Raw genomic sequence first — 15521 nt, forward strand, 5'->3', positions numbered from 1 at the left:
TGTTGATTAGAAGCCTGGAACTTTTAGTTCCACCTCCTAACCTCCAGGGTCCGGGAGAGGGCCTGCATATTGAGTTAATAATTAATCATGCCTATGTGATGTAAATCTTAATTAAAAAAAACAACAACAAATGATGGAGTTCAAAAATATTCTGGGTTGACAAATATGTCAATATCCTGGGAGGGAGGCACTCCATGGAACAGAAGTTCTGCACCTAAGACCCTTCTGGAACTTGCCCTATGTATGTGGTCATCTGGCTGTTTATTTGTATCCTTTACACTAAACCGATAAATGTAAGTCGACTGTTTCTCTGAGTTTTGTAAGCCATTCTAGCAAATTATTAAACCTGAAGAGAGGTTGTAGGAACTCCCAACTTTGTAGTCAAGTGACACAGCAATAGAAATGTGGGTAACCTAGGTCCCAATACTGCCACTGGTGTCTGATATGCAGGCAATCTTGTGTGACTGAGCCCTTAAACCTGTGGAGTCAGATGCTAGCTTCAGGTAGTGTCAGAATATATTTGAGTTATAGGACATTTATTTGGTGTCCAAGTTGGTTGGTGTTCAGCGGGGGGATGGGGGGGGATTCTTAACATCTCATTCCTTAAATTTTTCTTTTAAGCTTTTGGGTGGATCTAACTGTTTGCCCTAGTTGTTATCTATTGCTTCAGTCAGCTATGTTAAAACACTTGCAAATAAATGTTTTCAACAGACACCCAGTAGAAGGATTTTTAGCACTGGTGACCTCTAAGTTCAGTAAAGACAAGCCTTTTGAGTGAGGTCTTCTAGGAAAGCACCAGACAGGTCAAATGATGACTGTTCTTCAGGGCTGAGATTTTAAAAAGCTCTAACTCCATTCTTTTCCCTCTGGTACCAGCAATGTGGTTTGTTATTTTTCAAGGCATCTGCTGAGGTGGAGTGTGGGGGATGACATTAAGGCAAATTAAAACACCACAAAGCTCACTTTTGCTGTTGAGATTCAATCATGTTTGTTGTTGCTGTTGTTTTTGTATTTATCCTCACCTGAGGACATTTTTCCATTTTTTGTTCAGATAGAGCGGGAAGGAGAGAGAGGAAGAGAGAGAGAGAGAAACATCGACATGAAAGGGACACATCCAGTGGCTGCCACCCGCACGACCCAACCAGGGCCGGGGACAAACTGCAACCGAGGTACGTGCCCTTAGCGGGAACCGAACCCGGGTCTCTCTGGACCACAGGCTGACGCTCTAACCGCTGATCCAAACTTGCCAGGGTGAGATTCAACCTAAAAAACAAATGTAACCTGGGTTGGTACAAGCAAGATTTCACTGAATTTTCACAGTTCTGAAAAAGTTAATTCGGACAATTTTTGCCAGTTTTCTCATTGCTTTCATGGATGGGCAATTTTGTAGGTCCTTACTTTACCACTTTAGCTAATATCTTCACATCATTTTTCTCTCTTTCTGCTGATACTCAAAGTCGTGGAAATTGTATGTTTTCCTGCAGCAACTTTCCAGAGTTCATTATCCATCTCTCTGAATATTGCGAGTGATGACTACTGGGTTTGGGTTTTCTTATTCCTGGTTTGCAGCTAAGTATCTCCATTCATGAGACTGGTACACAGTCAGGATCTCAAAAAATATATATATTTTTTCTTATAAGAAGAAGTAAACAAGGCTGGAATGAACTGGAGGAGGGAGAAGTGGGATGAAAGGGTAGTGAGCAGATAAAGGAATGTTTCACCCTGAGGCCAACTTATTTTAAAGAAGGGTTATTATATGTTAACTGGGCTGAGAGTGGACCAAAGTTCAGGAGCCTGGGGGAAGGAGAGAAGCTGAACCAAACTTTGTCTAACAAGAATTTTGGTTCCAATTAATCAGTGGGTACAAAACAATTTAGCAAATAATTTATGAGGCAAAGAATGGCAATTTGAGAGTCTGTGTCTGGCCTTGTCATAGATAAACAAGACGGGCATCTCTAAGTCTTATCTGAGGCCTATGAGGAAGGGAGGTTATTTGCAATTGAGTCCTTTTCCAAAAACACATAGTGGGGAGAATTTCTTAATCTTTGTTGTTTTCCAGAATCACAGGGCTCAGGTAAAATTTAAAAAATTTAGTCCCCACTTTTGTTTGAGATGAATGATATGTATCATCACTGAACAATTCAAACACTTATAGATCTCCTGAATGGGGTAAATAAAGCAGGGTTAAAAAAAAGTCTCCTGACGAGTTTTGATGTTATTCTTGCAAAATCATTTGAACCATCTGCTGAGAGGTAGTAATGAATTTCAGGGGTTTTAGGGTCCTACAGATGCACCTTAAAAAAGGAATGCCTATAATGGAAGAGAGAAATAGTAATGCAAGTGTTTGTATTAAAATCTAAGAAGACAGTGGATGAAAATCTTTCAATCATGTAGCATTGTGAAGCTTCTTTTTTCTCTTTGTGATATTGTCCAGTCTTGGTTACCTCTCATAAAAGATATGCATGATCTGAGCATTTTGCCAGATTTCCCTAGTGACCCAGACAGTGGCTTGGCCAGAGAGAAATCCAGCACACATAGGCCCCATTCTGGTATGAAGTCTTTATATTTATATCATGTCTTCAGGTTTACCTTGCAATGCTTCAGATTTTGGGCAGGGCGGGGGGCAGGGGAAGAAGGCAGCTTCAAGGCAACCTAGAGTCCAAATAAGGATCTGGGCAGTCAGGTTTTAGGTCTCAGTGATGCCAGGTGAGATAAGGGGGGATGGGGATTGGAAACATTATTTTCGAGGGTTGTAACCAGATCTTGAAGGAAACTGGAAGAATTGAAAATTTGGTAAGGGTTGACAATTTGTGCAAGGTGACAGGATTTAGGCCAATTCACAGGTAGGTAAGAAAACCATAAGTTATTTACAGTTTACAAAGAGGTGCAAAATCACTGGATGACAATAAACAGGAACAGAATCTGACAAAGTACAATAGTGTGCTATAGCTTTCTATTGAACCATTAAATTTCTTTGTACAGTAGCCCTCCTTTCAATCAAAGGTTAATTCTTGATCATAAAATAAGTCAGATCTCATGATATTTGGCCTGAATATTTATATAGGTGCTGCAAAAAATGGTAATATAGGGCTTTAAAAAACAGCTTATTGAGATATAAATTCACATGCCATACAATTAACCCATCTAAAGTATACAATTAAATGAGTTTTTGGTATATTATATTATTAATTTTTTTTAATTATTGTAAAATATATATAACATAAAAGTTGCCATTTTGACAATGGCATTTTGACATTTTTAAGTGTATGATCCAGTGGCATTAACTATATTCATAGTGTTGAGTCAGACAGGTGTTTTAAAGTTTGCTTAGCTGGAATATTTTATAAGGATTCTCAGAATGCACATTTAAAAGCCTCTCAATGTTAGGAAGTTAAGCCAAGAATCACCTCCACATTTTGCTTCTATACCTATAGATTTGGATGAGTTCTCTCCTCTTGAGGTCCCCCAAATATCCTAACGTTCCTGGGCCTTCCAAGAAATGACATTTCTTACCCACTTGTAAAGCTGGGAACAGTGTAAGTCAGTTATCAGGCTGTTTTTTCCAAGAGGGCTTTGTAAGTAAGCACTGGCTTCATAAAGTCAATCTTAACTCATTAAAAGTACCGCCCTGGCCGGTTTGGCTCAGCGGTTAGAGCGTCGGCCTGCGGTCCAGAGAGTCCCGAGTTCCGTTCCTGCTAAGGGCACGTACCTCGGTTGCAGATTGTTCCCAGCCCTGGTTGGGGTCATGTGGGTGGCAAACCACTCGATGTGTCTCTCTCACATCGATGTATCTCTCTACCCCCCCTCCCGCTCTATCTGAAGATAAATGCAAAAATGTCCTCAGGTGAGGATAAAATAAATAAATAAATACATATCTGGTCACATATGGTTCTATGAACATCATTATCAAATATGACATTCCAGTGAAAACCTTGGTTATGTCAAACAAAAATAAATCTGGACGTAGGCAGAGACTTTAATTTGAGAGGAAGAATGCTTTGATCTCAGAAATCTGCAAGCTTATCAAAATCAAACAGAAAAAGGCTTTTCTTTTATAGGGCAAGATGAGCAGAATCTTTAAAGGAAAGATTCTGGAAAAGCAAGAAAAAATGACCGACAGGCCTGACAGGAAAAGTTTCTGTCTATGGTCAGCTGGTTCTCAAAATAAGCTGACGAAGCAGATGTTCTGCATCTTTGTGCTTATTCCGGCTTGGGCACAAGCAGAGTTCAGGGGCCTGTAAGGAGAGAAACTTCCCTGAAGTTTGGTGAAGACAAGGTAGAAAGTAAGAAATGGGTAATTGTGAACATTTGGTCAGTCCCTCCTGTTACGACGGACAAAAATGTGTCCTTAAACAATATTAGGAATGGGATAAGAGTAACCATGAGGTTGAAGTTGTTCCAAATAGTTTTCAGGGGTAAACTGACCTTCATGTTCTTGTTAGCTGTGAATAGCTAGTTGCATTATCAGTTGAGAGTGCTGTTGGAATGACAGCTGTTGGGAGTCTTTAGTATTTAATGAGCTTTACTTAGAAAAACATTACAAAATAGTTATTAAAGGTTGAATAGGAAATAATACCAAGATTTGCATCCTAGAAGGAGTGAGTCAAGATGATTCTTAGACATTGGACCTGAAGCATCTTGATGGTTGAGTGAAGATAGCAGGGGAAATCTGATAGAAAAATTTCTCAGATTGTCTGAATATTTTTGGTGATAGCATGGACATCAGAGATGTTTTGAGGAACAACAGTCACACCAGACTACTGCACAGATGCCCCTTGAGAAACCAGAATCATGTCCAATGCCAGACAATTTTAAAGGACCACTCACTGGAGTTCCTGGAGTCCTTTGGTTATGGTGTTGGTGATTTCAGTAAGGTTTTCAACAAATCACCGTTATTTCCTGAGGCAGAGCCTGTACTGGGGGAGTTCTGACAAACCTTGAGTGGCTTCCACAGCAGCAGCTCCAGGCACAAAGGTTGTCCATATATGATTTACTGCAACAGTCAAGTCTTTTAGGTTTCCTCCCAAAATATTAGCTTTTTATTCTAAGGCTTATTGAGAATCTGGAAAGAGCCCTGGCTAGTTTTGCTCAGTGGTTAGAGTGTCAGACCGCAGACCAATGAGTCATGGGTTCAATTCCAGTCAAGGGCGCATACCTCGGTTGCGGTTTGTCCCCGGCCCTGGTTGGGGTCGTGCGGGAGGCAACCAGTAGATGTCTCTCTCTCTCTTGCCCTCTCTTTCTCTCTCTCCCTCCCACTCTATCTGAACAAAAATGGAAAAATATCCTTGGGTGAGGATTAAAAAAGAGAGAGAGAGAATCTAGAGAGAAACAAAGGTCACAACCCCCTTCCAGGGCTGGGATTCTGTGCCTAGACTTATAGCTATAACACAATTTTGTAATCATATGGTGCCTGGAAAGAGGTAATCGAGTGGTTAGGTGAGAAAAGAAGGTAATTTAGGGACTAATAAGATTAGTTAGATAACGGTCTAAGAGATGGGTACTCTTGCCACCTATGGCACTATGGTCCCTATTTGCATTGGCAGCAAGGCAGATAGGATTGCAAATACTTAAGCCCATAAGAAGCCCTTTGTTGTTACAGTGAATGTATAGATTGCCCTGTAAATTTGTTTTTAATCCTCATCAAGGATATTTTCCTATTGATTTTTAGATAAGAGTAGAAGAGAAGGAGGGAGGGGAAAGAGAGAGAGAGAGAGAGAGAGAGAGAGAGAGAGAGAGAGAGAGAAATACATGGATTGGTTGCCTCCTGCACGACCCCAACCAGGGCTGGGGTTGAACCTGCAACCCAGGTACGTGTCCTTGACTGGGAATCGAACCTGTGACCCTTCGGTCCACAGACCAATGCTCTAACTGCCTAGCTAAACTGGCCAGGGCTAGATTGTCCTTTTAAAAATATTTATATTGATAATATTTTACCCATACAAATGTCATCTAGAAAAGGCTAAGCATTTAAAATTTTTGACGCTTTCATGCAATTTATAATATTATAAATCTAATTATTTTTGGCACCTCTTTTTTTTATTGAAAGAACAAATCCTTTGTGATTTTCCAGGAACCCTTTAGGAGATCCCCAAACTTTGAGATCAAGAAGACATCAATTAGAATTTGGTTTTAGGAAGGCAAAATGCAAAAGTTGTCAGGAGATTTGAGCACTTGGTTAACTAGAATCATTAGTCAGTGAGAAATACTCCTTGGCTACATAGTAAACCAAAATGACAATAGAAGATTTTAAAAGTAAACATAAGATAACATGGTTGTTAAAAACAAAACAAAACCCTGAGCTCTTTTAGGAGTAGGAAGACTTGATTCTTCTAAATCATTAAGAATGTGATAAAGTCAACATAAAGCACAGGAAATTATTCTGATAAAACACAGAATCTGTGTGTTTTAAAGAGATTACTCAGAAGGTAGGAAAAAAATCTCTTAAAATCTACTATGAAGAGCAAGCCAATAATCCAAGAAAGTTTTGTCACTTTAACAGAGAGAAAACTGATTTTTAGTTTTGTATCTGTATAATACTTGATACTAAAACTGTTTTTTTAAAGTCTTATTTAAAAAATCATTGCATTTTGGCCGTGAGTGATAAAATACTTTTTCCATGAATATTCTACAACTTCCTGTATCCATTCAGGTTTTGTTCTACATTTTTCTCATTCTCGCTTTCGAACAAGCAGTCACTTTATTCTAGCACAAAATTATTCTTTTTCCTCAACAAAAACATATTTGGCATACCTCGCATACAAAGTTGTTTCACTTTGCCATTATTGCTGTAAATAACAGTTTCATTTACACATATCAATTATAATTTTTAACCTCCAGTAACTTTTACTTTACAGAGAAAACTAGGGAGTATATCACTGTGAACCATCTGTTATATGACAGCATTTTGTGGCTGACTAGCAAAATTATGAATATATATTTGATAATATTTATAGGTGTACACATCCTTATAATATAATTTCTCAGTGTGCCAAAAAAGAGCATGTTTATTAACAGGTCCAAATATATTTAGCCTCTCTGTACCATATAAAAATAAGAAGGAAAATGTATATAAATTTAAGCTTATGCTTAGTAATTAATGTTTCAACATTTTATCTTACTAAGAAATGATCTAGATATTTGAAGAATATTTATTACTTGACTTAGTTTATCATAAGTCCAAGGTTGTAAGTTACCAAAAAATATTGGAAACTATTTTTTAACCAAACATATTATGACACACAATTATCGTTGCTATAAAAGTTGTCTGAATAATGACTCAGTGTGAATAAATTCAGATTTATTTTTTGTAATCTAAAATATCCACTAAATATAATATTAATTATTTGACTGGTAACCCTGTATAAATTTAGGAAGAACATACTCAGGTAAAATAAAAATGAATGCTTTTATGTGCTTAGTGCTGATAACTGAGAGATAAAGCTGGTTTTATTAAACCAACAATATTAAACTACTCTTTGCCAAAGCATTACCTTAATTATGAAACTTGAATTATTAAAACACTTGAGTTTCTACATTCCTAGGAGTTTTAAGAATATTTATTTTATATAAGCACTTAATTATCTCTAAGCCATTTAAAATAGAGCTCCTTTAAGAGATTTTATAAGTTAATTTTGCAATACCATTTGGAGATAAACAACTATCACATATACATATATCAATACCCAAAGCAATGTAGATAGAGCTCTTGTGGCTTTAATTCTAAAACTTTTAGCAGAGAGTCAGGTATAAACACAGAAATGCAAATCTCACTTACATATTTTTTTAGAAAATTGGCTCTTTGTCCCACCTATACATTTTTGTTAGAATTATGTCTTTGGCAGATGGAACAAGGTATGGTTAGTTGATCAACAGGAGAACTAAAGCATGCCAACAGTATTTGTAAAGGGGATTCTTTTCATACTTCTTAGCCTTGATGTATAATCTTATGGAGGTTGTGGACTAAATTGTGGATAAGGGAGAGAAGAGAGATCAAACGGCCATCAGTGTTTCTCCAAAGCTGAGTAAATAAAATATCCAGAGTGTTTCCAATTAGATTTTTCAGCCTCAATGGTTGCTTTGGGTTTCCTGAGTCCCTGGAGAGCACCGGGTGTGGGCAGGGGCCTGAAGATCTCGTGCCTATAGGAAGTCGAGAACCTGAAGCTGGAAAGGAAAGGTGTGGCGGGGGCGGGTGGAAAGACGAGGGAAGCAGGGGTATGAAAGGGGGATAAAGAAAAGGATCCAAGGGAGCTGAAAGGAAGGTCTAAGGTGGTAAAAGGGAGTAAGAAGGACCAGGGATGACAGGAAGGGAGAAATCCTAGATAAGCTGGTTTGGGGAAAGCCCAAGTTTTTCAAAGAGGCCATTGAAGTTCTAAATTACCTTTGGTGAAATTTTGCCAATTTTGGAGATATTGAACTGAATTAGTGCTGTAGTACTGAAGCATGTAGTGAGCAGGAAGAAGGAAGGGGGTACCTCATTGAGTAAATTATACATGGTATTAACAGATAGTTAAACTAAAGATAAAAAACTTTTAAAGGACCAGGAAATACTTTTACTCGTTTAAGTTCCCACACTCCCCGGATCTGAGAGCCAAGGGAACACCCCACTCAATTCCCAGGTTCAGAAGCCTAAGGACCCCCATCCTTGAATCAAGGGAACCCCTTCCATGGGATCTCAGTTCAAAGAGCAGAGGGAACTTTTCAACCCCAACTCCCACCCGGAGAACTATCTGTGGAACAGATAGTGAGGGATCCTCCCTCCACCTTCCAGTTCATAGAGTCAAAAAGCTCTCCCTGCAATTTCTGGCGTCAGAGAGCCAAGGGAACCTTACCCAAATCTCCCAAATGGGAGAGCCCATGTAACCTCCTGTGCACTTTCTGGATTCAAAACACCTCTTCCTTCCTCAGAGCCCCTCCCCAACTTCTGAGTTTAAAAAAAACAAAGAAAATCCCCCTCAACCTCCTGGGAGGGTATTCCAGGGAACCCTTCCCCTGCCCATGCGATATGTGGAGCCAGAGGAAAATCAAGAGGCCTCACACAAGGGTCAAAGAAAAGTCTCTTTGCCAGAAGAATAAAAGTAACTCCTTACTACCATGTCACAAGGGACAACTATCAGGTCACTCCTGGCTCAAGCTGAGGGTGGGACAAAGTTCAGGGCTCTCTATGAAGGAGAGGAGCTAAACCAAACTTTGGTTAACAAGCACTCTGTTCCTACTGATTAGTGGAAATGAGACAACGAAGGGAAATGTGGAGGGTCCTCATCTAGTCTTGTCATACATAAACAAGAGGGGCACCACTGAGTCATATGGGGAAGGGAGGTTGTATGAGTTTGCACAGTTTGCCGTAACAAGGTACCACAGACTGGGTGGCTCAAACACCGGAAATGGATTGTCTCACAATTTTCAAGGCCAGAAGTTGGAGATGAAGGTTTGGTTGTCTCCTTTGAGGGCCATGAGGGGAGAAGCTGTTTCAGGGCTCTCTCACTGGCTTGCAGATGGCCTTCTCTCCCTGTGTCTCTCACATCATCTTTCTTTTAGGTGTGTCTATCTTTGTGCACAATTGTCCCCTTTTTATAAGGACTAGTCATATTGGATTAGGGCCCACTAATAACCCCCCTTTAATCACCTCTGTAAAGATCCCGTCTCCAAATTAGCTACATTCTGAGGAACTGGAGGTTAGGACTTCAACACACACATTTTGCTAAGGATGTGATTCAGCCCATAATGGTTCTTTGCAGTAAGTCATTTTTCAGGACACAAAATAATAGATTTCTTAACCATTGTTCTTTTCCCAGATCACAGGATTCAAGGGAAGTTCAACATTGTCAGCAGGCAACTGGGGAAGGAGCAGCGCAGACAGAGGTGCTGGCTGCCAAAGTGCTCAAGGGAAAGACTTGCTCTGGGCTCCAGGGGGAGGAGGTGGGGTCTAGAGGGGAATTGTGGCCTTGAGAGGAGGCCCCCAAACGACTGGGGCTTTGGATAAGGAAAAGCTCATAGAGCAGAGGGGACTTCCAGGCACTGGCAAATTCTGGCTAGGGAGGTACGTGGGGTGCATAACAGCAGGGAACCTGGACTTGTCCCCCAAACCTGAGGAAGTAGCTGGCAATCACCTGGGCTTCGAACCTTGCCCTTTTGGCTCTAAATGAAGGAGCCAGGAGCCTGAGGCTAGTGGCCTCTGTGAACAAAGGAAAAAGATGACAGGATGAAAAATGTACCCTAATCTCTTCCCAAATGCTCTCCCTCTGGGGGGAGGGAACAAAAGGCTAGGAGGGGTGGCCTCCAGGGGCCAGGTGCAGGGTTCTCTTTTCTAGGCCAGCCCAGAAGGAGGGCTGATACCCTCACCCACCCACCCAGAGGCCGGCCCTCCTCCTGTCTCCTCCACGAAAGGTGTGAGAAAATGGCTATCAACACATAATCCTAGAAGGATTCAAAATCCATCAATTGCCCAACATATACATACACCCTCACACACCTTTTCTCTTCAGCTATCACGCACTCCAGGCCTACAAACATCTCTCAGTGGCTACACCAAGGCTGGCCATTTATCAGCTGACAGGGGTAGCCTGATCACAGAGGGGTAGGCAGGACCCCACCCCACCCTAGAGTCCTTCACCTAGCACCTGGCAGGGGCATCCAACCTCACTCCGGGGCCCTTCTGTAGCCAGCTGGTCTCTGGGACTGCACACATGAACTCTCTAACCCATATGGGTACCCTGAGCCCTCACATCCCTGCCAGGGATCCCATGACTTCTGGTCTTTCTGCTGTCCTTTCCCTTCCCTTCAAAGTCTAACCCACTTACTCCTGGTAGATCCCAGACCTTCCTAGGGACTCAAAAAGATACTGCCTATGCCCACAAGTTCCTGCCACCTACACTGTCCAGCCCAGAGAATTTCACAGCCCTCGTGGGCCGTGCCCCTACCACACCCCAATGCTGACTTCGAGGCCCAGGCCACTGTTTGTTGCTCACCAACCCCACCTGTAGAAGACCCTCCTCTCATTTACCCACAGAGCAGAGACAAAACACTGATGAATCATTTAATGAAATTTATTGAAGAAAAACATTTACTGCATCTACTGAACAAAATAAATGAACACAGAGGAGTTTCTATCTTCTAACGGCCACTACAGCCCATAGGTCACACTACCCCCTCCTCCAGGGGTCCCTGACGAGGGGCCTCAGCTGTCCCTCACACTGTGGTCCTCCCACCATACTTCCCCTCCCTGAGAGCCCCACGATCGGCTTTGCAGGACTAAGGACACCGGCGATGTCCACTCACTGCAGGGCTCCCCTCCCCCTCTGAACAACATGCTGGGGCCTGGCCCTGCCCTGCGGCCTGCACAGGACAGACAGACACTGGAAAACACAGCAGAGGTCACTCCAAGCCAAGGACAGTGAGTCACAAGGAACAACAGGGGGCACATCAGAGCACAGTCCCCGTGCAGCCTCCAGCAGCCACCTTCTGTTCTGGTCCAGTTCTTCCTTCTTGAGGTCACTGGGTGATGACTGGCTGCGCCCTCGTCTGTCCTTCCCGCCATCTTCTGAAACTGGGCTGGGGTATCTGTGGTGGGGAACTGCTCAGAAAAGAACACACACATCTCCACGAGAACAAGCAGCAGTTGGCCTAAATCTACCTCACGGCTCTGGACGAGAGCTGGCAGAGCCTTGGCTGTCTGTGCAGCTCACAGCACCTACAGGGGCTGAGAGGTGGCTGCCCCGGTAGGTAGGCCAGGACCTGGCAGTTAATGTGTGTGTGTGTGTGTGTGTGGGGGGGGTTTACTACCTGACACGTGATTCACTATGGGGCCTACAGAGAAATAGGGTGGGCTTTTCCAAGTACAGGGAGTAGCCCATTCCAGGGGATGGATAATGGGGATCCTCTACTGGGAGGCCCGGGTGGCTGGCACCATTGAGATGGCCCCTAAGGTCTCTGTGTGGGAGGCAGACATCTTCAGGTGCCCCTCTCCTAGGCTGGGGTGGGCTGCTCAGGGGTGCTCCCAGTCTGGCTGCCAGAGTTGGCAGTTTGGAGCTGGGTCTGGACTTGGCATTGGCAGCTGCTGAGTGGTGGTTCGCCGGGCCAGTCCCTGTTCTCCTTCCTGCCCTCTCCGCATCTCGTGACGCTGCACAAACAAAAAAAAACAAAACACTGCCCCCCAATGACTTCTCCCTCCTCCTGACCTCCTCCTCCTCTCCTGCTCACCTTTTCCTCCCCCCACTCCTAGTTTTCCTCCTCCACTTCCTTCTCCTCTCCTCTTGCCCTAGAACACGTTTCCCTGCACACCCATTCCCACCCAAACCAGCTGTGGGTACTAGCCCAAGTCCCCAACCCCTGCCAGGCTGAGCCTAGGCTCTCCCTGGGGCTCTGTGCCCATAGCCTTTCCAAACTGCAGGGGGAGAACTGCCTGCAGGCTGGCGCTGGGCTCTCCTGGTCTCACTTGCGCAGGGGCTCAAGGGTGCTGCCTTCCTGGGGCTCCCCTAGAGCAGTGTAGATAATCCTGAGGACGGGCTGGACCCTGCGGTCTCCCCTCCGGAGGGCCCCCGCCTCTCTGCTGCACAGCTCTTCCTCACTGGTGCTGGCTGCTTCTGGCAGGGGTGGCCCTGGGGAAGGCTCCTCCGGGCCCCATGGGGCCAGTGGGCCGGTCGGCATTCTTAGCTCGGAGTCCACAGGGTGGGAGTTTGGGGGAGCCCAGGTAACGGGGCTGACGCCAGAGTTCCCAGATGCAACTCCTTTAGCCTCTGCCATGGTGGGGTCCCCGCTTGTGGCTGGAGCACCCCGGCCGGGTGTGGTGGCTCCCAGGTTGTGTCGCCAGTACTTCTTCAGGGTCCCGTGTTTGGCTGTCCCTGAGCCGAGTTTGGCCTTGCGGGTGGACTCCCTTTCAGCTGGTGGAGGATCAGGGGGCTTGGCCTGGTTCTGACTGCCCTGCCCCTCTGCTATTTGTTTTGAATGCCCCTTCCCATTTTTAAAATCTTTCTGCTGCCCGCTAGGGGAAAGGGTGCCTGGATTTTTTGAGCCTATGCTTTCTAGGGCTCGGGGTGGCTCATGGCCCCAGCCCCCACCTCGTTTCCCGACTCTGTTGCTGAAAGCTGAGGCTTCTGTTTTGCTGGTGGTTCGTCTTTAATCTTAAAGCATGGGATCTGGCTGTGGCCTTCGTCTCCACTACAATAGCAGGACAGCGGCTTGCGCTTCAGTGACGAGGCAGCCCCTTCCTGGATGGTCTGAGTGCTGCTCTCACAAAACTGCCCTGCCTGCCCTAGGACCGGAGGTATGGGAACACTGGTTTCTTCTAATATCTGTCTGCTGGACACTTTACGGCCCCTTCCTCCAGGCCTTTGCTTCTGCTTCATCACTACCATGGTGGCCTCGCACTCCTCATCATCTCGAATGAGCTTCATTAACTCCAGGAAAGTGGGAGGACACCCTCGCTGATCCAGGAGCTCGAGCTTGCCCCGGAGGGTGTTGGTCATGTTGGCCCGAGTAAGGATGTGTTTCAGGCGAATCATGTCTGCGCTTCGCACTGACAACGGGCTGTGCTGCACGGCTTTCTGCAGCAGGGGCTCTAACCGCACCAAAAACACAGACATTTTCTCTCCAATCTTCTGAAACGACTGGAGGAACTTAAACTGTGAGGTTCTATAGTCTTCCATATTCCCAAAGATCTGCTTCAGGGCGTCCAGGCACTGCTCTACAGTCATGGAGTCATTGCTGGCCCGGAGCACCCGCATGATGGACAGGGCAGGGCCGCGCAGGCTCTCCAGCAAACGGCGCCTCTTCTCCACCTCAGACACTTGCCACATCTGCATCATCTCAGTGACCTGCTCCAGCCAGGCTTCAAAGTTCTCTTCGCCTGGGCCTGGAAAGACGTTTCCTGAAAACATTTTGAGTTTTCGGTACCACATGCATTCCTTCAGAGGCTGCACAACTATGGGTTTCGCCTGGGAAACATCGTCTGGCTCCCCGCCCTCAGTGGCAGGGCCACACCCCAGGGCTCTGGCCACATCTACCATTCTCCGGCCCTCTTCCTTCAGGAAGTAGCTCAGTTTACTGACAAATTCCTCATCTGGATTACGAGGTTTTACCACCACTTCCCAGGCACCTCCCTTTCCTGGTATCTGATTGGGCATCTCGGCATAATTGACAGTGTCACCCAATTCGATGAAGACTGCCTTAGCATTGTCTTCTCTTCTGAACATTCTGCCCAGCACTCTGTATGGGCACACGGGCTGTAAGCCTGCCCTAACAGTCTCTTGAATTTCATCCTCGGTACACTCCATGGGGATCCCCACAATCAGCAGGGCCTTCCTGGGGTCCAGGTCCATCCCCTTGCACCAATCCTCTAACAGGGTCAAGGCCATTGCTCCTACTTTCTATGGACTGATCTAATAGTAGGGGTAGTAATCTGCTCACAGAGTTTGACCAAGACTCAGTCAATTCTCAGCCAATGCCAAGTACAAAGGCAGAAGAGTCCCAGGTTTCCACAACCTGTAATGCAAATGGGGTGAAAGCATCATTATTGCCCATTTCCCACCCTCACCAAGAGCCTCTCCTCTGCCCCCACCTCCACTCAGAGATTCAGTCCCTGCTTCCCAGGGCTCCCGTCATCATTTGGTGGAGTGTACAGTGTAGGGGGGTCTCCCCACTCCCAGCTCCCCCCACCTCATCCCCTCCCTGCTGACCTCCTCCTGCCGTGGGTTCTTCCTCAAAGTCTGAGGACTCTGCTGCACGTGCTGCAGACACCTGTGGTGAAAAGGCCAGCATCAGGAGGCAGGGTCTGACACCTGGGGACCCTGACAAAACCCTCCAAGCAGGAGAAACCAGAATATCCCACTCCCCGGCACAAGGCTGTGCAGGCCCAGGGCACCCTCTTTGCCAGGGCAAAGGTGGGAGGAGGGAGATGCAGAGCTTCCCTCTTTCCCAGAAAATGCCCAACAGATGAAAAAGAGGGCAGGAGTTCTGTGCAATGCAATGAAACTGGTGGGTGTGGAGAGCCCTGGAGAGCTGAAGTGTCGTCATGGATACCATGAACAGCAGGGGCCAAGGGTTTCTATCGCAGACTGGGTGGCATGCGCTAAGATTAAGGCCCTCCAGGAATGATGTCCCTGGCCTCCAACCAATGAAGTATGCTAGCAACAAAGGGGGTTTGGAGAAGTGAGATGGGGGGGGGGGTGGGCAGCAAGGATTGAATCCTCAAAAATCAAGACCTTGTGACTTTAAAATGCGTCCCTGAAATCAGGGACCAAAAAAGGTCATTAGTGCCACACTGCAGGAGAGGGACAACTCTCCCTCCCTCTAGTTGTGACCCTACACTGCAGTCTGCACACGTTGACAGGCAGCCCCTTCCCCTCTTGCTCTTTGCCAGGATTAGATGCCTCTCCCGATAGAGGCCCACCTCACAGCGGCTCACCAGTCTGTCTGAGTAGGGCCCTCTGGCCTTGCGGATGTGGAGATTCCACCGATACTCAACGTTCAGCTCTCTAGTACTGTCCACAGTCAGACAATCCCTGGCCCCAGGGTGGGGGGTACTGCTC

General features: G+C 45.5%; 1 protein-coding gene across 1 annotated transcript; it reads right to left on the reverse strand.

Annotated features, from left to right (window-relative positions):
• Positions 1 to 13016: 13016 nt before the first annotated feature.
• LOC118636529 (paraneoplastic antigen-like protein 5) lies at positions 13017 to 14348 on the reverse strand. The gene has a single exon (XM_036271647.1). It carries the CDS (start codon positions 14346 to 14348, stop codon positions 13017 to 13019), a length of 1332 nt encoding a protein of 443 aa, XP_036127540.1.
• Between the last annotated feature and the right edge of the window lie 1173 nt (positions 14349 to 15521).

This window comes from Molossus molossus, unplaced genomic scaffold, assembly GCF_014108415.1.
Source record: "Molossus molossus isolate mMolMol1 unplaced genomic scaffold, mMolMol1.p scaffold_m16_p_2, whole genome shotgun sequence".
NCBI lineage: Eukaryota > Metazoa > Chordata > Mammalia > Chiroptera > Molossidae > Molossus > Molossus molossus.